Consider the following 24,540-nt stretch of genomic DNA (forward strand, 5'->3'; position numbering starts at 1 on the left):
AAGAGCTGTTAGGAAAAAATATTATAGTTTCTGTCATTTCAACATCAAAGGTTTCTATTAAAAGAGATACTTTGAATACATTTTAAAAATTCTTCTCAATTAGTAACTTTTGCCCTCTCACCACCAAAGAAAATTGTAGAAAAACTCTGTAATATTGGCCATGGTTGACCTCTTTGCCCTGCTTTTTCTTCACAGACATTGATGAGTGTGCCGAAGGGCGCCATTACTGTCGTGAGAACACGAAGTGTGTTAACACCCCGGGTTCCTTCATGTGCATCTGCAAAACTGGATACATCAGAATTGATGATTATTCATGCACAGGTAAACAGTGGCTATTTGTGAAATAAATTACCTCTATGCCTTAAATTTACTTTTAAAGGTTTCTTTTAACTCAAGTATTTGGAGAGGCATGCCATAAATACCTCCTTACAACAAAACAAGTCGTAAGTAAAAGCATATCTTCTTGATTTGATAGTTAATTCTGAATCTGTTCTAAGGAAAGGACTATCTCCTTGCTCTGGATAAGAAATTCCTATTAGAAATGTAAAGATAAACTGAAGAATAAAATCAGTATTATATAATTATATACTTAAATAGTATTTATACTCGACACTAATTTGAATTCTATGGCAAATCTGAGAAACAGCCCCTAAATAATATTTTCTCTGCATGACAGTCAACTTTTGAATAGAGAAATGATGACATAAATAATGTGATGTTTTCAGAAATAGATTCTTGCTGTGCTAGGAAATGGGAAAAATTTCATCCCTCTGGGAAGTGTGGTCAAGTACCTGCATCAGAGAAGTTTTGCTTATGTTTGTGTTATGAAATATCACTCCCATCAGTACCTGCCATCACTCCCAGAGACCTGCTCAGGGGTATCTTGAGTGTTAGTAGTGCCTAAAGTCGGTCCTGGAATACAATAATTTATTCCCATTATAGTCTATAGAATATGAAAGAAAACTGTGCTAGCAGAGTAGCTTGTAGAACATGGGGATTAAAGAAATGTGGGTGTGAAATATGACATTCTTTTGGCTTTTTTAAATTAAAAAATCATATATATATATATTTATATATATATGTGTGTGTATATACATATATATATATGTATATACATACATAGGTATACATATTCTACACCATATTCTAGAAAAACGTAGAATCATAAAGCTGGAGAGCACTTGAAGTGTTGTCTTTTCATTTTCACTCTACCTCCAACTCATAATTTTTATCAGGTGGGTGTATAAACAACACTGAGAAGTTTCCAGGGAAAGATTCTATAATACTTCCTGGTAAACATACAAAATCTATAATAAAAATGTTGCCTTTGTTAATGTGTATTCTTCCAAGTCTTCAATACTGTGATAATTCTGCATACTACAGATCTTTCTTGAGTTAACAATGTGGTTATGTCTGCACGAACCCACCATAAATTGAAAATTTCTTAAGTTGATAATGTATTTAATTCATCTAAGCCTATCAAACATCACAGCTTAGCCTAGCCTACCTTAAGTGTGTTCAGGACACTTACATTATCCTACAGGTGTGAAAATTCAACTAACACAAAGCCTGTTTTATAATAAAATGTTGACTATCTCATGTAATTTATTGAATACTACGATGAAAGTGAAAAACTGATAAATATATCGGTTGTTTACATCAGCTTTCTACTGCTGCTCAGAATCACAAAAGTATCATGCTGCATATAGCTAGCCTGGGAGAAGATCAAATTTAGAAGTTTATTTACTTCTGAATGTATATCATTTTTACACCACCATGAGGTCAGAAAAATCATTTGTTGGACCATTGAAAGTGAGGACCATCTGTACTTGGTATCCTGTTTATTAGTTAGTGCAAAGGGAAAGTCCTTCCTCTAAATTCAAGTATAGTATCTGTAAAATAGAACGATGAAAATAAATTGTAATGGGAAGTGCCTTCTTAATCTATGGAGAATAACCAAAGATATTCTGAAGGTAGAAAATATATTTAATATAGAATTGCCAATGGATTTACAGATTTGTGCTTTTTTGTTAATTCATCCTAAGCATTTCCATATTATGGGAACAATTCTGCACTTTCTCGTTATAAAAAATATAATCACACTGAGCGGCAAAGTATCCTGATGGAGTACTACAGAGATATTTTTCAACATAAAAAAGGGAATATAAAAGAACAAGTCTTAATAAATATATGAAGAATAAAATAAACAGTTTGCCATAATATTGGTAATATCAATAAGTCTGAGTTCCAATGTAATGAATAACAAAACTGTCTAAGAGACAACACTATTCAGAGAGTGGTATTTCAAGATGTGCTCATTAAAAATCAATGTTAGCAATTTTCAAGGAGTCTGCTAATTTTTTGTCATTAGAGACTTAAAAAGCTTTGTACATTGTTGTACTTCCTAGTGATTCTTTTTGTTTTTCTCACAATCTTAAAAAGTGTTAGATATAAGTAAGGAAGAATACACAGCGCAAAATTTGACACAGTGTTGAGTGAGGAGTGTTTCTTCGGGGAGGGTATTTTCAAGAGGTTCATTTCCATCCTGAGCCTTTCTGTTGGCTGTAAATCCTAGGGCTAGTTCAGCTGTCATCCCTTACAGACCATGTCCTTCTTTGGCTCTACCTCTCCCAGTATATTTTCTTTCCAAATAAAATCCCACAAATTACTGTTTTTTTTTTTTTTTTTGACTACTTAGGGAGAATTTCCCTTAAGATTTCAAAGTATCTAACGATAAAAATGAAGTGTCCCTTTGTTGGGATACCAAGGAAGGCTGAAATCATCTTAGGGAAAGCTATCAAGGCTATGATTTTTTGCCTAAGGAACCAGAGCCAGGGATTTTACTATCTGGCAGATGCTAGAATGTTTCTTTATTGATGCACCAGTATTTCCAACAAGCTATTTCTATGCTTCCATTTAAAAGAGACTTTCTTGCCCCTAAAATTTCTGTCTACTATGAGTAAGAATCCCATGGACAGAGGAGACTTGCAAGCTGCAATCCATGGGGTTGCAAGAGTTGGACACGACTTAGTGACTAAACCACATGAGTAGGTCTGCAAATTTGAGAATTTACATCCATATGTACAAGATAGATTTTCTTGGGAATATGGGTGAATTTTATTTTGTCCTCCAGAGTCAGATGATTTTTGGCAAAACATTTTATGCTTTACTATGCAGGGTCAGCACATATTTAGGGTTCCTATAAAGGAATGCATTTTAAAATTCTCCCTCTGTGAATCTTTTCCTCCACCCTTTCATATTAGCATCTGTACAGAAGGCTTGAAGAAATGGCTCCTGTCTGATGTGGGTTCTCCTCATGGCCGAAGGCATCACAGCTGTACCTTATCAAGAGCTCTCATAAGACCAGAGTAGGACTTTGTTTCTCTGCGAAGATTAAGGTTTATTTTCTCTGAATTTTAGAAACAGACATTCACATACTTGCAGGAGTAGGCCTTCCAGAATAAATGTCAAGACACCACTGCAGAGCTATTCTCTGATGTTTGTGACTGAGCTCTTGAAGTTCTGAATTTGTTTTGCTTCTGTATCCCTGCCACTCTCCTAGTGAAGAGCACCCTGCCATAGCGTGACAAGTGACATTGTCAACACTGTACCCAGCAGACACTCAAACGTGCTTACATTATCCGAAAATAAATCATTGACATTCTAATTTAAAGAAAAATCCAAGGCAATATGCGTTACTTTAGAGTCAAGGGCTTTGATCTATTAAAGAAGCCATTTTTGCTTTTATAACCCTGTAGTTCTGGCATAGAAATTATGTATACTACAGAGTATTCACCTTCCATGGTTGGTAGAATTGCACATTGGTTTTTTTTTTCTGTCACTTTCAGATAATTTGAGTTAGATATTCCTCATCATGAGATTTTAGAGATGGAAAAATTCTTTTTTTTTTTTAATTTATTTTTATTTATTTATTTTTTAACAAATTTATTTATTTTAGTTGGGGGCTAATTACTTTACAATAGTGGTTTCTTGAGGACAATCTAGTCCAATCTCCTAACTTCCATAAATGAGGAAATTGAGACTCAGAGAGATTAATTGCCTTCCTTTGGTCTTACAGTTAGTGGAAGGCAAAAGGGGGCAGAGATAAGACTTCTTATTCTTAGTTCTTATGTTGTTAACCATTTGTTCAATTTGTAACCACACGAAAACAAGTAAGGAGAAAAGATTCGTATTTTATCTAGAATTGCATGATTGAATTTATAATGTTCAGTAGCTAAACTGCCTTTCTATAGATTGTTTCACTTCATTAAGTTCAACTCTAAAAAGAATTTTTCCCCTACAGATCTTATAGTAATGATCAGAAGTCAAGAGAAGAGATAGAAATTGTCACTTTCTGGGCCTCTGACTCTGTTTTGCAGTTTCATTGATGACTCAGTTGCACCATTTACACACTTTATATTATTGATAAAGTGTTGATGCTGCACTTTAAAATGCTTTTAAACTCATAAATATAATTTTCCTTCCAGTGAGGGTTTTTTTCGTGGTTAATACTTCATAATCTCTGTCCTCATATTCTTTTCTATTCTGGAGAAAAACATGGGTCTACCTACAAGAAAAGAGAATGTAAAGAAGGGAGGTAGAAACAGAGGGAGGAAAAGAGAAAGAGAGGGAAGAAAGAAAGAAGGAGAGAAAACACAGAGGGAAGGGAAGGAAAAGGGTTTGGTTTGTACAATCCAAGATGTTAGCAGTCCATTCTTTTATCTCTCTGATTATAAAGATAACTTAATTTTTATGCATAACAAAGTGTCTTGATTATTTATCTCAACTAAGAGTTGGTGATGGTCAGGAAAGCCTGGTGTGCTGCAGTCCATGGCGTTGCAAAGAGTCTGACACGACTGAGCGACTGAACTGAACCAAACTGAATGCCTTTCTTGGTTCACTCACATAAGCATTGATTAAATTGAGGACACCTTTCTGAATCTTATTAGCCCCCTTTTTTTTCTTTAAAGTTTTTATTTTGTATTGGGATATATCCAATTAACAATGTTGTGGTAGTTTCAAGTGAACAGCGAAGGGATTCAGCCTTACAAACACATGTATCCGTTCTCTTCCAAACCCCTCTCCCATCCAGACTGTCACATAACATTGAGTAGAGTTCCATGCGCTATACAATAGATCCTCGTTGGTTATCCATTTTGAATATAGCAGTGTAGACAGTTCTTCTTGACACTAGTCTTGTGTAGTGGACAAAGAATAAGATAGTTCTGGTAATACAGATGGGGGTCACAGATTTTGGAATTATCAAAGGATAAAAATATCCTGAAGGAAAAGGTTTATTTCAGATTTTCATGATTTATGTCTCTCTGCTTTGAGTGTTATAATGAAAAAATGGAGTTCTCATTCTTTTTTATGTCAATGAGCTTGTAAGCTTCCCACTCTCGTGCAGTTTTTTAGAGTGGGAACAGGAATGGGGAGGGTAGACCATGCTACCACCAAGGAATGGAAAAGGTCCTGCCCAACTTAGGGAGAAAATTTATCCTTTAGGGCAGTGGTATCCCACAAGGGTGATTTTGCCGTCCTGCCTCTCAGAGATTATTTGACAGTGTGTGGACATGTTGCTGGTTACCACAGCTGTGCGAAAGGGGGATACTACTGGCATCTGACAGGTAGAAGCCAGAGACATGCTAAATATCCTATAATATTATTACACTAACTAACCTCTTTGAGGAAATTCTTATTTTTCTGGAACCCTTTCAACTGGGAGCTTTTTCTATGGTTACTTTCCAACTGAGTCATTAATCTTTATTCTGCACAGGACATCCAGTATAAGACAGCTCCCCATAACAAAGAATTATATGACCCAAAATGTGCATGGTGCCAAGGTTGAGAAATTAGGGTCACCTCTTCAAAAATGTAGCATGTACACTGTCTTTTTAATTTCCCTTTTCCTCTCCTGGTTTTTCTTTAGACCTCATTATATAGAGCCCTTCGCTCAGTTCTTATGGCACCCAGTGTCCTTTTATTGGCCTTTGGCCACAAAAGGGGCCTCTTCTTGGTAAGTCCAGCTCTCTCCCAAGTTCTTTTCTCTCCTTTCTCTTATCAAAAACCTGTTCTTAAGACTCACAGACATAGAAGACAGACTTGTGGTTGCCAATGGGAAAGGGAGTTGGAGAAGGGATGGACTGGGAGTTTGGGGTTAGCAGATGCAAACAGTTATGTATAGGATGGGTAAGCAACAAGGTCCTACTATATAGCACAGGGAACTATATTCAATATCCTGTGATAAACCATAAAGGAAACGAATCCGGAAAGGAATATATATACGTGTGTATGTGATGTGTGTGTGTATAACTGAACTACTTTGCTGTATAGCAGAAATTAATACAGTGTTGTAAATCAACTATACTTCAATAATATAAATTAAAAAAAACCAACACTGTTCTTAGCTTAACCTAGGGGAATGTGATTCTACAGTGGTAAAATTGCAGACGTCACAGGAGTGGCAGAGGGGATTTATTAGGCCCCTCAAATTACACTATCCTGCTGCCTCCCCACTATGCTTTCCACTGACCCTAACTGCTTCCATTGTTCCAGAGCTACTAATTCTGGCTTTGGTCCTTGTCACATATCACAGAAGGTTTATAAAGTGTCTAAGCACAAGAAGTTCTACTGAATACTTGATTTTTGTTGTTAAACAAAGAGCCTCCTCTGATATTCCCTAAGGAGTTTTACTTCTTAAAGTACTTAACTTTTTATAGCATTGAATACTCCTAGTGCTTACATTTTATGATCTCATTGTTGCGGTTACTTCTTTTTCTCTAACATGGTCCATACTGGCTTCTTGAAAAATCATTACCATCCTATTTTTCAGGTTTTATTACTGTTGATTTTCCAACATTTTCAAGAGTTTTGGATGCTATTTGACATACACAGAAGGTTGCAGAGGATTTACTAGTGAGCAACCAAAGCAAAGATTTTAAGTCTGTTGTAACCTATGCATGCCCCTTCGGCAAATAGTTGTCTCTTTTGTGTGTGTTTGTTTGAATCCCCTATTAATTAATGCTAGCAAAGGTAATTTCCTTAAAGTGCTTAAAGAGATGAAACACAGCATAATATTATTCTTTTTTATCCTTCAGTCTTCCAAAAAGAATTTAAATTGAAGTTGATAATTTATTTTATGGATCTACAATAATTTTGTTAGCATCTGCTTTAATATGGTTCTCAGTGGATTTATCAAAATTACAAGTACAGAAGAAAATAGATAATTCATTGTGCGTGTAGTGTGATAATTACTGGTATATAAATTGTGAAGGAAGTACAAGTATTGTGGACAATGGCAGAGAGTATAGGAGGCCAGGAGAAGCACAGATCAGAGACAACGATGGTAAAGAACAAGAAGTGAAAATATGCATTTCAATGCTCACAAAAATCCTAAATAAAGTAATTTTAATTATAAAAGGCCTTGACTCTTTAGTAAAATACCTAGCACAGAAGAAATCTTTAATAAAGTTAGCTACTATCATTGTTGTTGTTGCTGTTGTGATTAGAAAAGTGATCCTCTTGAGGAAACATCTTATTTTCCTAGGGCTTTTTTTTTTTTCCTAGGGCTTTTTCAACTGGGCACTTCTCTCTGGTTATTTTTCAATGGAATTATTTTTGTTATTATTATAAACAGATTTGCTGGAGCAATAGATTCAATGTGTTTTTATTTATTCAACTGACTTATTATGTACCTGTGAATGGGAGCTTAAAAAAGAAAAGAGAAACCTTGGTATAACTGAATAGCACTCTCTCTGGAAGTTAGAAAAACTCCTTCCATAGGAGGATTTGTTGTACTGCCTAGGATCAGGGAGGTTCCTCAGATTGTTCTTGAGAATGAATGCTAGATGGGGATACCCAGGGGCTAGATAAATGCATCCAGGCCTTCCTGTGGATACTAATCTGCCCAGAGTAGAAATGTGGCCTGTAGAGAATTAGTGAGTCTGGTCAGTTCTCAGGCAGGGCAGATTTTATGAGCCTGGGTGCTTCCATGTGGATTTCTTTTCCAAAGACACACAATCAATGATCAGACAATCCTACCATCTGGCCACTAGTTGCCATGACTATTGGGAAAGAATTTTGCATTTTTATGAACAGTCATTCCAAATTTTCCTTTTCTGGAATCAACATTACAAAATATGATACAATTGTGGCATATTTCATTAAACATGAAAAATCAGATTTGGGGTTTTAAAATTTAAAAATACAGCCTCTAATGCTATTAGCTACCTCATTCATCTCCTACAGTTCCTTATATATTATTATGCTGTATAGTTAAATTATTGAGTAACTTGAAAATCTAAACATGATTACAAAATCAAATTAAAATACCAAGCCTCAGGACTCAAAGACTTAATAATGAAAAACAGTTTTTTAAGCAAATATAATCAAGAAAACCTCTCTAGAAGAATGTGTACCATGGTTACCAGGAAGGGTTAATGTTTAGAAAACTTCAGACTACATTTGGAAAACTTACAAGGAACAGAAGTGAGACACGTCTGCACAGTGAGTGTGGAGGCCAAGGCAATGTGCTTATCTCTCTTCTGAAACACATATGTGCACGCATACAATTAGCAGTCAGCTCAAAATGGAACAGGCTCAAAGGCTCAGGGAGCTGAATTGCCTTTTTCAAGATGAAAAGCTTGGAAAAGGAGTCTGTGCTATATGAATCTGTCAGTGAGTGGGGGTTGCACACCAGTGCTGATATAGTGGTTTCCAGGCTTGTCAGAGCCTTTCTGCAGCATCTCAGCCCAGCCGTTGTATCCATGTATGACCTCCAGCCTGGCTGTGGTTTGATCAGAGAGCACAGCCGATGGTGTGCATCCACACAAGCTTGCCTCTGTGCAAGGTCATCCGAGCACTGAAGTGATGGGAGCTGCCTCATTAAGCAGCCTCACTGGCTTTGACTTGGTTGGTAAACCCTAACTCACCTTTGTCCCAAATGGATTATTGTTTGAGGTTTATTTTTTTATTTTTTTATTTTTTATAAATTTATTTATTTTAGTTGGGGGCCAATCACTTCACAACATTGCAATAGTTTTTGCCATACATTGACATGAATCTGCCATGGGTTTACATGTGTTCCCCCTCCTGGACCCCCCACCCACCTCCCTCCCCATCCCATCCTTCTGGATCATCCCATTGCCCCGGCCCTGAGCCCTTGTCTCATGCATCGAACATGGAATGGTGTTCTGTTTCACATATGATAATATACATGTTTCAATGCTATTCTCCCAGAACGTCCCACCCTCACCTTCTCCCTCAGAGTCCATAAAATTGTTCCATGCATCTGTGTCTCTTATTCTGTCTCGCATATAGGGTTATCGTTACCATCTTTCAAATTCCATATATATGCATTAGTATACTGTATTGTTGTTTTTCTTTCTGGCTTACTTCACTCTGTATAATGGGCTCCAGTTTCATCCATATTTGAGGTTTAATATGAGATTTTTATGTGAAAATCACAGAGCTGAAAACTCACAGAGGGGAATAAAAAGATTATACATGCCAGGAGTGTAATAATAGTGGTGTCTTAGCAACAGACACCTGTCGGGGGCAGGATTATTGAAATTGAGGTTTAAAAGATGCCTTTCACATACTTCCTTGATTGTTGGCTTTGGCACTTCAGCCAGAATGGAAGTGTGGCCTTCCTCCTGCCTCTTCACTGTATGCTCCATGGAGCAGAGTTCATCTTCTGGCTCCGCTGCGGATCTAGTCTTGCAGTGGCTGTGCATCCTCCTGGTGACATAGTCCTGTGTTCCCCTTTTCTCCCCAGTCCAAGGTGCCTTTGCAGTATCACGTTCAGGTCATGGGTTTAGACTCAGAGAGTGAGCTGCTTCTCTCAAATCTGGAGCCTCTTTTCTCCTATGTGCCTCTGCCGGGCAACAGCAGAGCCTCACCCACTGTTTGGATAATACTTTCACTAGTCTATCTGTTGCCACCTATTTCAGTGATTGATACTTTCTTTAGATAACTTCTGATACCACACAGAGGCTTTCTTTTGCTTAAACCAAGTTCTATTAGAGGGACTAACATTGTTATTAGTTTTCTACTGCTGCATAACAAACAACCCCCAAATTTACCAGCTTAAAATAGCACACATTTATTGTCTCACAGTCTGTGGGTTAGGTATCTGGGCATAGAATAGCTGGATTCTTTTTTTCAGGTCTTTCACATGGCTACAATCGAGGTGTCCACCAGGGCTGGGGAAGGGTTTTTCTCTAACCCTACCTTTGTAGTTGATGGGTTCAGTTCCTTCCTGGCTGCTGACCATTAGTTTCCCTCAGTTCCTTGCCATATGGCCCTTTCCAACACGGCAGCTTGTCTCATCAAAACCCATCAGAGAAAGAACCTGCTGGCAGGACAGAATCAACATCTTTTGTGACCCAACCAAAGAAATGACATCATATGGCTTTTGCTAAAGTGTATTGGTTAGAAGCAAGTCACTAAGATCCAGCTCATTCTAAAGAGGGAAATTACGCAAAGCCAAATCTATCACGAGATGGAGATCAGTGGAAACTCTCTTAAAGGCTGCCTACTGCAGACATTAAATGTTATCAATAGTTAACTAACCCACTTCAGCTAAGTACCGATAAAGAGCTCCAGGTTGAAAAATAAGAGTCATGAACGAAGAGTAAAATGTGTTGTGTTAGAACTGTGTGTGAATGATTGTGAAAACCTCAAGATGTCACACATTTCTTTCACTTTTCTTGGCGGCAGAGTTTTGATCTGGGTGCATAGTAGGGTCCAATTTTTAATAGAAGGAGATGGTGTAAATGAATCATTACTGTACTTTGTGGTACTTTCTGTAACAAAGGGAAGTGCAGAGAGCTGTGGCCAGCTCAGAAGGGGCAGTGAGTAGTCCGGTTTAAGCCTGGTTTGGGGCAGGTGTCACCAAGTGACATTTTAAATTGAGGTTTTTAAGGATGAACAGACATTTCAGGAGACTGAGAGAAGGCATTTCAGAAGGAAGAGTAAGTACAAAAGTATAGGTTGTTTATAATGGCAACTTTAGTGTGAATGAAATTGTTAGCGATAAAGCCAGCAAACTCTGGAAATTCTAAGACACATTTTATAGTTTCTAAAACATTTCACTCAGCCTCCGTACCTTTTAATTGAGGTGGGCACATTGAATCATCGGTGTTTTACTTTGTTTTTGTTTTATGTTATTTTTCTTTTCTGCTGTGAAAATGATTATTAAATTGATGATACTTCTAACAATCAGTGCAGAGCTAGAATCAAGGTGATAGGATATTTCATTTCAAAGAAGACAGAATGCTTTGTCAGTATTCTTGGAACTCCATGAAAGCATATTTTCAGTGTGGTCTGATGAGAGCTGAATTTAGAATTTTTCTAGAACAAAATCATAACCATTAAGTCACTACCTGAAGCATTTTTATACAATAGATTTGAGCATACATATCCCTTAAATGTTAGGAAATGCAACAACAACAAGGAAAAAGACAGGAAATGGCTAAGTGTTCCACAGATCTTCTCTCTTTTACTGTTCTTCTCTCTTTAGTTGGTCCAAATCAAATCTTAATCTTCTCTCTAACCTCCTCATCTCCACAAATATTTTAAGACATTTTACTATGGATACTAAAGATTTCTTGGATCTGAGTCTTTGTTCTGCTGTCTTCTAGCTGTGATCTTGAGCAATGTACCTAACCTCTAGGCTTCATTTTCTTCTTTAAAATGGGATGATATTACATACCTTACATGTAGTTTTTAGAACCAAATGGGGTGAAGCATGCAAAGTCATCAGTATAACAGCTGAAACATAGTAAGCATTTAGAAGTGATAGTTATCTTTGTTCGTAGTTGTGGTAAACAGAATAATGTCCCTCTAAAGATGTCCACATCCTCATCCTGAGAACCTTTAAATATGTTCATTTACATGGCAAGAAGGATTTTGCATATCTGATTAAGGTTAAAGGCCTTGAAATGAAGAGATTATTCTGGATTATCTGGGTAGTTTCAATCTAATCACACCAGTCCTCAAAAGACAAGAGCTTTGCCTGGCTATTGTCAGTAGGAGATGTGTCTATGGAAGGATGATCAGAGACTTGCAACATTACTGGCTATGAACATGAAGGGTGTAGGGAGCTGGGGAACACCGGGAGGAAAAAATCAACGGAGCTTCCAAAAAAGAATGCAGCCCTCTAGACATGCTGACTTTAGTCTGGTCGGACTCATGACCTATAGAACTATAATATAATGAATTATGTCATTTCAAGCCATTGAGTTGAGAGTTTGTTATGGTGATAATAGAAAACTAACATATTATTATTAGCTCACACTGTTGAATTGTCCAAAACTATATTTAAAAATGATTCTCAGTTCCCATCTCTTTTCTAATTATTGAGGAGCAGCAATTCAATTCCAGTAATTCTGGAGCAAGTCTGGTGTTTATGGAGAGAGTTAGGAAGATAGTCTGTTACACAGAGGGGATCCAGTTCATATTTATGCCTGAGTTCCTCACTTTAATGATTGAGTTGCTTTTTTCATATTTGGTTTCTGGTGTAAAAGTTCAGGGTGCCCCTTATTTTAAAAGACATTTTTCTAGTCTAATTCTAAAGAACACAAACACATGTACAAACACACAAAATTATGCAGAAAGATCAAACCAGTCAATCCTACAGAAAATCAGTCCTGAATATTCATTGGAAGGACTGATGCGGAAGTTAAAGCTCCAATACTTTGCTCACCTGATGCAAAGAACTGACTCCCTAGAAAACACCCTGATGCTAGGAAAGATTGAAGGCAGGAGGAGAAGGGGACGACAGAGGATGAGATGGTTAGATGGCATCACTGATGCTATGGACATGAGTTTGAGCAAGCTTTGGGAGTTGGTGATGGACAGGGAGGCCTGGAGTGCTGCAGTCCATGGGGTCACAAAGAGTCAGACATGACTGAGCGACCGAGCTGAGCTGAGACTATACATTTACCCAAACACAGTAAATCCAATGATAGTACATTTCTTATCTGCCTACTTTTTAAAAGATTATTAACTTCATAATATGAAGAAAGTTGGCAGATAATAATTTTGAAAGTACTATTTTTAAAGTGCACGTGTAGACTTAGTTGTTGGGGGATTGCTGCTGCCATAGATCTTTGGAATGGAATACAAGGTGGTGGAGAATGACCTTTATATTCAGGAAGGCTCCATGCCAGCAAGATTGTATCTGAGTCACAAATCAGTGACCAGAATTGGCTCTCAGGTTCGATATATTTGGCTTTGAGGACATTTTAATGATTCAACATTTAAACAGTCAAACGATTTCATTATGAAAATCAGGAATTCCAGCCAGATTTTCAGATGGTTCCCCATTAATTTTGGGTCTATGTCACTGCACCTCAATTATCAAATGCAGCTGCATAGTAGCAGCAACCCTCTTAGGAGGAGAGGGTGTCCCCATTCATTGTAAGTCCTCACTTCCCACTCACTGAGACTCAGCAGTTCCAGTAAGAAAACTGATGTCTGAATATCAGAATTCCGATAGCCAGGCTGCCTCATCCATTTACTTTACCATGAATTAGAGTATTTTTAGTTTGCAGCCTATGATTTACAGTATTAAAGTGATCATAAGTATGGTCATTTTAAGCCATAGAGATTTTAATATAGAAATAACATCAAAGGTTTGGTTTTTTTATGAGTCATGTTCCTACCAAATCCATAAATCACATTGACATAAACCTCAGGAAAACCATCAGACACTTTAATAAATTTTGAATTCATCTGTATTGGTTTTCCTTGTGAAATTAAATAACCTTAAATAGTCATGTCACATGCAAAATATGTATGCCATTCTAGTGTAGTATCAAATAGTTGGCCAATTTTTAAAACTCCTAAAAATTGAGTTCATTACAAAGTTTATAGAGAACAAATTGTTTAGAACAAAAAAAAACATAAAATTTGGTGATAAACTGGAAAAGGTCCATGGAAGTGAAACTGATGTGAATGATAGATGTTGTTTTCTATGGCCAGTTTATTCTTTGATAGATGTAATATTTTTCAAAAGAGGGTAGCAGTCAATGGCTTGTAAGGAGATAATAAGATATTGCATAGAATGTAACTACCTAAGGAAATATAAAACCTAGATTCAGTTTGCAGGATTTCACTGTGAGTTAATCAGTGAAAGAGGCTATTACCAGTTGCAAGTCCTCTGCTAGAGGAGCTGGACCAGGGGCTTTTGGCATTAGCTTAGCTGATATTAATGATGCTTTTGATTTTGTTTGGCTTCTCTTTATACACATAAGAAGTCCTGTATTATCCCTCCTTTAGCAGTAAAGACTTCCACATTTCTGTGCAGAACCTGAGTCCGATGATAAACAACTAAGAGTGAAGGGGCAGAGAACCCTGTGTGGCTACCTGCCAACTGTCCTCTTGGCCACAGGCAACCCTCAGCCTTTCTGCATTTCAGTTTCCTGTCAGCTAACAGGGTTGGCGGGGGAGGGGGGGATATGATTTGTTTGTACGTAGTCAACCCTCTTAGGTGCAAGTAATAGAAAAAACTCTGGCTCTCTTAACCTTCAAGGGATTTCCTGGAAAAGCTTGTACATCCTGAGAAGCAGTCTGTAAAATGTGCAGAGACCAAGACATTACTGGAGGCTTCAAAGCTCTAATGGTTTTCTCAGGAAGGGGCAATTATAAGATGTTGTCACCCATTGCTAGGGGCCACTACAGGATACAGAATGAGAATGCACAGCACCGAAAAGTAAAGCTAAATCTCCCGCTGCTTCCAACCACCCACTCTACGTTCAAAATTCCTGGGCAGAAGCAGGTGGTTGTTATAGTGTATGTCACGTGGCCATGTATTTGCCAAGTGGCAGGAGATCGGCCGGGGTGGTGTGTTGCCTTTTTTTGGCTTCCATGGTGAGAGAGATGCTCTGACTCACACAGAGGATGATGTCTTCAAAACAGACAAACAGTTGAGATGCTGGATGGGTGAAGAGTGGAGTCAGGAATGGAGAGGATGGGAGAGACAGACAGGGAGAGGAATCTATGTTGTCCTTACTTAATCTTCCCAGCTGAGGTGGGTTCTGTGGTAAGACTATATGTAAAAGAAAGTTGAAAACCTTTCGAAGCATTACAAAGTTATAACATGGTATGGTTATTGTTATTATTCCCACTGTCACGATCTCAGTTCAAACCTTCATTGTTTTTCACCTGGACATTTTCAATATTCTTCTGGCTATCTCATTGTCTGTAGTATTTTGCCTCTTCACTATGACTCACCTCTTGTCAACAGCTTTGTCTTCCTACCCAGTGCAGTCATTTCCTCTTCTAGAAACTTCAGTGAAAGTAACACTGACACAGCTTAGCAAAGCATATATGTCTACCTATATCCATGTATATGTCCACCTCTATCCTTCTACAAACCACAGGCTTCTCCAGTTTTGCAAAACAACTATAGTACGTGATAAGATACCACACTGTAGTGCAAAACTTGATAAAGTACCACCCTATAATACAAATTCTGGTGTAACTGGCTCCAGCCCCACTCTCCACCTGGATGAACCAAAGGTCTTAGGTTTTTAGAGGGTTAGGAGGAGGAAAGGAAGTAGGAAGTCACTGACATGATCATCTGAGACTTTAGTATTTCAATTCAAAGCATATTTAACCTTGTCAGGATTCAACAGAGAGCATGTTCCTCCCAACACGTGTCAATCTCTGAGTCTAGGCATATAACCGTCCCTGTCTGCTCATGTGCACCTCTCCGTCACAGTAGGGTTGCATCCAATCATAGTGACCCATGTTGCACAATTCCCTGCTCCTTCTAGTCTAAGCCAAGAAAACTGACCCACTAACTGCTAAAAACCAGGAGTAGCAGCACTTGTCCGCTCCCCTTCCAGCCATGCAGTGCATCACACAGTAACTGGGCAACCAACTAAAAATAGTGTTTCCATTAACCTTGTACCATTGCTACCTTTGTCTTACTCAATTAGATTTTTAGACCCCGCTTATCCCATTATGGTAGGTTTTATCGTACCATTCTCCAAGAACGTCTTTGCTGGTACAGTTTTTATGGGCCAAAATAGCTTTCTTCCTTTTTCTTGTTGAAATGCTGCTCACCTTTTCTGAGTCAGTGAACATGGTCTCACTTGTATGAAGTTTCTTTGAGTCTTCTCATTAGAAAGTGAGTTAATTTAGCAGCTAATGGCATGAAGTTCAAGTGGATTTAGTTAGTATTCACCTTATTAGTCAGAGTATGACATGTTAATAGATTTCTTCATCTGCATTTCTACAGCTCTTAATTCAGTCTGTTTACTTTTGTGATTAGTTGTTTACACATCTCTCTTCTCCATTAAATTATATATGAAGAGAGGCTTTATATCTTTTTCATCTCCATGCTCACAGAGTAAAACTTAGTGAATTTAATACATGTTTCTTGAATCAATTAATTAAAGTTGATATCTTATCTCTATAATAATAAGAGGAAGGAAGTGACAGGTAAAGCATTCACATGATCCGTGCATTTTGGGGTTTTCAAAAGTAGTTCTCTCAACAGAATTCAAGAATAGGTCTTAGAGCTAGACAGCATTTCTGTGAAATGTATAGCTATTATCTTGTGAATGCTTCCCACATACTATATATTTAATCTACATAATCCCATGCTGGAGATATCCCTGTTCATAGGTGAGAAGAGAGGTTGAGTAACTTGCTCAAGTTCTCATTTATTATAAGTGGAGGAACTCTAGTCAAATAAGGAAAGAAAACACATTTGGCCACTCTCTTCTCTTCTATTCTCTCATCATTTTAAGAAAAGCAAAACTACCCCTAGAATATAAATATATAAGCCAAACGTATATTGGTAAACTTTAGCTGTAAGTCTCACTGTGCTCAAGTTCATATCTACTAGGTTTTGTATCAGAGCTAGTCCCAGAAAGCATGGTATAGGGGACCAACTACCCACTCCTTGGCATTTTCCTCAATGTCTGGTTTCTAATAGCCTCACATTCCTTCTAGGGAATTTAGAATGGATACAAGCTATCACACTTTTTTATGTCTTCTCTAGCAGAACTCATAAAGCCAGGCAATCATTAAATAGCTAATTATTGAACACTTATACAAAAGACATTCTGCTTATAATAACAAGAGTTAACATTTGTGTTCACTATATGCTGGGTACAATGGTAAACTCCTCAGTATATGCATTTTCTCATCTAATCTTATTAGCTATCTTTTAGGTTAACACTAATATCATCTCTGTTTTACATATGAATGAATTGAAGCTAAAGAAGTTTATGTAACATCATAAATTTGTAGGTTTTTAAGTGATAGGGCCATTCAGGGAAACTAAAATATGTCCCAGTAGTATTTTGACTTATCAATCAAAATAGCTGCATGGATCAAGAGTAATTTTAAGCCTCCATTCATTCAACTTTTCATTATTCAACTTTTTCTCTGACTTCTTTCCTTAAGTTGGATTCTTCACTTTGCATTCAGTAGTTAGTGTAGTATGTACACAGGCATCACCCTTGAGCCAGATCCCTAGGTCTGAATTCTGATTATGCAGCTTAACCTTCAGCAAGTTACTTAACTCTCAGTGCCTCTGTTTCCTCTTCTATAAAGTGGGAATGAAAATAAGAATACTTATACTCAGTGTGATGGGTTAATAAATATTTACCTATATATATATGTATATGTATGTATAATGTATAAAGCATTTACAGCAGTGCCTCACTTGTGGTTTTTTTTTAATATTTATTAACTGCAATTTGGAAGATATGTGCTTTTGCTTTGGATTATAAAAATATAAATAATACCTATACCCTTGAGAACTTTATAATCTACCAGAGGAAATAGAAACACATCCATTTAACCAGTTAATGAAAATGAATAAAAGACAAAATGAATTACTAAAAAAAAGTTATAGGCAATGTGGTATGGCCATTTGCTTGTACAAAGTTATAAGAATGGATGAAAAATGAAGGATAAAAAGAAATGAGGAAAAATACATTAAGGAGGAATTAGGAAGTGAGGGTGTGTGAAAGGACTGATCATTTAATATCTGGGAAACTCGACGATTATTCTATCTCCTTAAGATTTTTTCTCTCTTAGTAAAATGGAGAAATTATACCCACCCTATAAAGATACTGAAAAGACTAATAGTATTAATGTTTAAGTGACTACAAGAATGGCTGTAAAATAACATATGGTTAACCAGATAATATGAAATCTATCCTATTATTTAACTACAAAAGAGATTATCATACCCAAGGAGAAATTTGGAATTCAGAATAAGAAAACATTTTTCTCCTAGTCTAACTCATTTTTGCCTCAGCCAACATCTATTTGCTATAGCCGTAGGCATCTAGGCCGCCATGATTCCTTGCTCACTGTCCACATCCAGTTCATCTACATGTCTTTTGTTTTTGTTTTCAGAATAAAACTCAAGTCTGCACCCTTGTCTTTATCTCTCTGCCAGCGTACAAGTCCAAGCCACCCTATTGTTGTCACCACCATATTGGTTTTCCATGTTTGTTCTTACTATTTCCAACCTATTCTGTGCACAGCAGACAGAGCAATAATTTAAAAGCAAATATTGAACCATGTTATACCCTTGCTTATTGCCTTCAGTGCCTTCAGTGGCCCCTCTTTACAAATCTGTGATATAGTTTCTCCTTACCTTTCCTCTTTTGTCTTATTCCATTCTGCCTTGCTTCTCATGTTTGGTCTCATTGGCCTCTTCTTATTTCCTGGAAGAAATCCCAGACCTAGCTCTTCTTCAGAGACTTCCTGTATTCTGTCCCTTTTATTTGGAACACTTTCCCTTCCTTTCCTCTTGCTCATTTCTTTTCCTTATTCTTTAGATTTTAATGTTACTACCTTCCTTGTCTATTAGCCTCTTCCCCATTCCCTGTGATTCTCAATCATGTCACCTATGTTTCCTTCAAAAACTAGTATCACACACAAACCTTTCTATGTGTTTTTCTTACTTATGGCCTATTTTTCTCCAGCTCCTATTAGCTCCACAAAGGCAAGGAAAATGTTGCTTCTGCTTTGTTCCTCATTGGATACCCAGAATAGTTCCTGGGAAGTGCTTGATGACTGAATATCAGTAGACATTTGGATTCATTAATTCATTCAACAAATATGTGTAGATTACTACCAAGAGCATCAAAGCACATCATATCAGAGTTTTATGTAATAAAAAAATATTGTATTAGGAAATGTGGAATATTGTGTATGTATATACTTTGCTGGAGAAGGCAATGGCAACCCACTGCAGTACTCTTGCCTGGAGAATCCCATGGATGGAGGAGCCTGGTGCGCTGCAGTCCATGGGGTCTCGAAGAGTCGCACACAACTGAGCAACTTTACTCTCGCTTTTCACGTTCATGCATTGGAGAAGGAAATAGCAACCCACTCCAGTATTCTTGCCTGGAGACTCCCAGGGATGGAGGAGCCTGGTGGGCTGCTATCTATGGGGTTGCACAGAGTTGGACACGACTGACGCAACTTAGCAGCAGCAGCAACAGCATATACTTTACCTCATCTAGTATAGCATGTCTGCAGAGTTTATTAGTGCCTTTGGAAGACTGACAATCAAATACTTCACCAGGAACCTGAGACTGAATTAAATTAAGACTTTTTCTCCTTTGTCACATCCAGTTATCGTATTTGTCTGATTGTATTTGAGGAAAAGTTTGAACTATACTTCTAAAATACTAGTATGTGGTTACCATGGCTCTTTTTTTTTAACTTTCTAAGTTACTTTGCATAGAATTTATCTCAGATGTATTATACAAAATGAAACTTAGTTATATGCCACACAATGAGCTCATCTCTGTCAGTTTTGCTAGTCCCTTACTCATGTTTATTGCTAAACCAAGCCTATTTTGTCTGTATTTTTTCTTCTACTGCAGTATAATGACCTGAATATGTTATTCCAAGCTTATCCCAGCAGAGAAATAGAATGACATTGTTAATCTCTTTGCACTGGTTTCTGTGTTCAATCTATCAATAGCTAAATCATTTTGTTAACAGTAGTAAGTATACATTTGAGGCACTTTCGACACAAATGTTCTTGTAGTATTATTCCTTTCTAGTTTATCTTATCCTGTCAAACATCTCCCTGGTTCGATTAGATTTTCCCCGGAGATTTCACTGATATTGTTCCAAGTAGAAACTCTTACCCATGTTTCTAGTCTTTTTTTTTTTTTAAGTATTGTAAGTATTTTTCAAGTATAGTATTTTATTTTTAATTTTGTAAAATCTTGTATGCACATAGTAGAACCAGTCCATCAAAATGAATTAGGTTAATATTTATCAATAGAAGTCCTACTGAAATTCAAGGGAAAACAAACACATATGTTTTAAAAAGTTCAACATTGGTGAATTTAAATATACCACATTTATGTGAAACCCTAAATTTTTCTTTCATATTGCTATGTGTTTTATTTCATATATGTTTTATTTTCTTTCTGATACAGAAGTATTAGATGTGCCCAGTAAAAATATTCAGAAAAGCCTCAAAAAGGAGGAAGGAAATTAAAATCCTCCACTGTCCCATATCCTATTAGTATTTTAGAAATAGTTCTTTATCTGTGCATGCAATGGATATATCTTTTAAAATTAGATTGGAATCATATTATAATATCATTTTTTAATCTTTTAAAATGATCAATTTGGTATGAATATTTTCTCATATCAATAATATTTCACAGCATTATTTATAATGGTTGTTTAGCATTCTATAAAATAGATACACTCTAATTTATTTAGTCAGTCATATATGTTTGAAATTTTAAGCACTTACCAAAATTTCATTGTTACAGATAACACATGGGGTGGGGTTTTTTTCTAAGCCTCTTTGATAATTTCCTTAGGATACATTTCTATGAAGAGAACCATCAGGCCTACGTTTTGCACATTTTAATACTTTAGATGTATGTTATCAAATTTTGATAATGGTCCTCTGAAAGTCTGCACCAATTGTATTCCCGGTCAGCAGTATACAAGAAAGGCTGGTTCCCTAGTACTGGTACTCAGTTTTGCAATGGTACTTTATCCTTTTTATCTACCAATTTTAAGATTTAAAAAATATATATATCTTGGTGTTTTTAATGTATTTTAATACCAGTGGCTATGAACATTGTTTTACCACGTGTATATTGATTTCTTTTTCCTTTTGTGAGTTGTGTGTTCATGTCCTTTGACCCTTTTATCTATTTTGGCTGTTGAAGTTTTTCTTATTGATTTCTAAACATTACATGAATTTCCAAAATCTTCAGTTTGGTTAGCACAATTATCAGATCAGAATCATTTAGAAATTTTTGCCTAGAAGATAATCTATTACCAGCTTATTCTAGTAGCCCATACCTGTAAACTGAGTAGTGGGAAAGTGCAATAGTGACTTCATTGATCAATCTTTTCTAGCTTCAAAAGATCCTGTGGGTATTCCAAGAACTATCATCTCCATTTCACAGAGGAGAAAATTGTACTTCCAAAAATTGAGAAATTGATACAAGCCATCACAATTTGTAAATACCAGGGCCACGATAGAGTTTTAGATGCCGAACATGCCACATCACCTTAATCATGCTCTCATGCTTTTGATTTCCTCTTTTTCCTTTTCTCATTATTATAGTTCATTTTTCCTCACTATTTTATCAATGCATCAGTGCTACAGGTATTTTAATCAATGTGGTTTTAAATGGCCTCTCAAGTCATTAGGGAAAGCTGGCTTTGTATCACACACTGGGCATACTATACTAGATTTCTTACAAAACGTGAATCATTTCATTATCTTTCATTTTGTCCAAATCTCTTTTTATCATGAAATAATTTGATTGAATTTTACAGTTAATTTTATTACTTATTTCTGGATAGAAAATATGTCAATAGATAGGCTGAGGGAAAAGAAATATGATTTAGCTGACAAGGAATTAAGATTGTCTTTGGATTGCTTTGGCTCTGTGTTATGTGCTTACTTATTTTCCCCATTAATTTATCTTAAGTATAAGGCGATACTATTAAAGTTGGCATTTTCCAGATATGTGCTTTGGTTTCTTTGGTATTTTGTTTGTTAGTGGCGATGGCTTTGTATGGAACTAGCCATGTGCTCCTCAGGTACATCTGGTGCCAAGAGAAGGTATCTGTGAGAATTCTGGATAGGATTCGATATTTGTGGAACATTTTTTTCCTCTTTATAAAATAAACATAGTTCTCTCCAACACTATTGCTCTTAACTGGTTTAGTTCTAAAGTGTTAATATCCTCAGTTCCATGTTATCATCCCAACTCCTTTGGATTCTAAATACATATGATGACTGAAAGAATTATTTGGAAACAAAGGTATCCAAAACAGAAAACTATCCACCTTATTGTTTATGCTTTATTGCAGAGTTCCTGCTTTACAGTATTTGCACTAGGTTTACCCACCTTGTTCCTCAGATATTTCTGTAATAGCATGTTAACTATATTATAGCAAACATAATATGGAAGATCATTCAATCTAATAATGCTGGTTGCTAGGAAACCATATTCCCAAAATAGCAGCTGAAGCAATGTGATATCAGCTAAGATAGCTAAACAATGTAGAATGTAGAAACTAATCACATGTGTACTGACTGTTACAAATTTTGAGTTTGTTAACATGGTTTTTAATCAAAGCTAGAGAAAAATTAAGTGCTCCATTTAAAGCTTTTGGGGATTTCAAGGAGGCAGACTAGTTAATTGTTTGTAGAAAAAGACAGATCAGGATTCAAATCCTAGTCCTATTATTTAATTAATCCCAGTAACAGTGGGCAAAATATTTACTGCTTTAGTTTTATCATCTTTATTACAGTAGTGATGATAACATGTACCTTATGGGGTTGTTGTGAAGACTTAGTGAAAATGTTTTCACATAATTCCTGCTGCCTAGGAAGTCTTCAATAGGCTAATAGTATGATGATTGTGATGATGATGATAATACATGAAAACCGTTTTTAACCCTTTTATATTTTTGAAGCAATCAACAAATATTTTATGAGCATGAGCTTCAAGTAATAAACTATAGAAATAAGTGCTTGCTCTCAAAGAATTCACAATTTCATTTAGGAAATACATACATATATATATATATGAAAAGATGATACTGCCCAGCATAGGCAAAGGCTCTAAACTGGGATAAAAAGTTAATATGTTTGAAGCCTGAAAAGAGGCTTGGATTTGTAACCTACTGAGCAAGGAGGAAGTTGGTATGAAATGAGAATAGGGGTAGGACGATGTCAAATCATGCAGAGTCTTAAATCATGGAAGGTGTTCTAACTTTAGTTTAGGTATCATAGTAAGCCTTTGAAGTGTTTTCATCAAGGAGAGATGTGATTTGATTTATGTTTTAAAGACATTTCTGTGACCTGTTTGGAGAACAGTTTGGTTCAACGTAAGAGTGAATTTGGAAGGACCAGTTAGGAGGCTTATCTAGGCTAAAGATGACGGTGACCCAGGCCAGGGCACTAGCCCTGGTAATGAAGAAAAGCTAGCAGATTCAGAATACTTTGAGAGAGGATCATCATGGCTTGTGATCTCTGGGTTGTACAGAATGAGGTCAGGAAAGGAGTCAAGCATGACTCATATTTCTAAATTGAGCAGCTGGGTACATGGTGATCATGAAGAATGATTAAAATGTCAAGATTAGCAAGGAAGAGGAATTAGCTTTTTAAATAAGAGAATTAGCAATGAAGGAACTCAAGGTCTTGTTGGGAAACAGCACATGGCCCAGTTCAGCTCAGGATAATTCATGTGTGTGTCAGGAATGAGGTGGGATGGGCAAGATAAAGTTGGAAAGGGGTTGGTTGGCACAGGTTCGCAGGTGTCAAGCCAATATATGTGTATGTGCATTGTTTATCCATGGGTGTGTTTATTTACAATCAAGTCTACTCTCTGTAGACTTTCTTTTCTGCTTCTTCCTTTAGGTAGGCCTAATCCTCATGGAGGGTGATGAGGACAGGGAGAAGAACACAAAGAACAGCTGAGTGTCCACTAGGGTAACTTGTGACTTTTCAGCTCTTCAAATGTGGCTCAACCAAATTACTGCGTCATCAAGTGTAAATTATACACTAGATTTTGAAGACTTAATATGAAGAGAAAGGATTTAAAATATCTCAATGATTTTTATATTGATTATATGTTGAAATAATATTTTGAAAAGATTGGGTTGGCTAAAATATTAAAATTTTCATAAAATTTTTAAATGTGACTATTAGAAAAATTATGCATGTAGCTTACATTATATTTCTGTTGGGCAGTGCTGATCTAGACTGGTTCTAACTCATGCAAGCTTACATGGACCACCTGAAAAGTGAGTTTCTGTATTGCTAATCTATACTTTCTTGAAGACTGTGATCTTGATGAGTAGAGAAAGTGAGATAGAGGGAATGAGTCATGCCAAGATGTGTTATCAATAAATACTTAACTAGGGTCCTTGGATATAGCTACATGTCAGCTTTATCCACAGGAGAGTGTTAATCTTCTACAATTCAAGATACAAGATACCTGCAAAACATTCCACAGCTCTGCCAATTTCTCTTCTCTTTGTTGCTGTCCCTAC

The 24,540-nt window shown here is 36.6% G+C and overlaps 1 protein-coding gene across 12 annotated transcripts in view; it reads left to right on the forward strand.

Moving 5' to 3' along the window:
• Positions 1–24,540, forward strand: part of NELL2 (neural EGFL like 2) — a 457,071-nt gene that overhangs the window by 298,672 nt on the left and 133,859 nt on the right. For all 12 annotated transcript variants that reach the window (XM_081593579.1, XM_081593571.1, XM_081593572.1 and 9 more), the window contains one exon: positions 196–321. In XM_081593579.1, the coding sequence (XP_081449705.1) occupies positions 196–321 (126 nt within the window). The remainder of the gene's footprint in view (positions 1–195; positions 322–24,540) is intronic.

Source organism: Giraffa tippelskirchi, chromosome 4 (genome assembly GCF_054371585.1).
Source record: "Giraffa tippelskirchi isolate mGirTip1 chromosome 4, T2T-mGirTip1v1.2.pri, whole genome shotgun sequence".
Classification (NCBI taxonomy): Eukaryota; Metazoa; Chordata; class Mammalia; order Artiodactyla; family Giraffidae; genus Giraffa; species Giraffa tippelskirchi.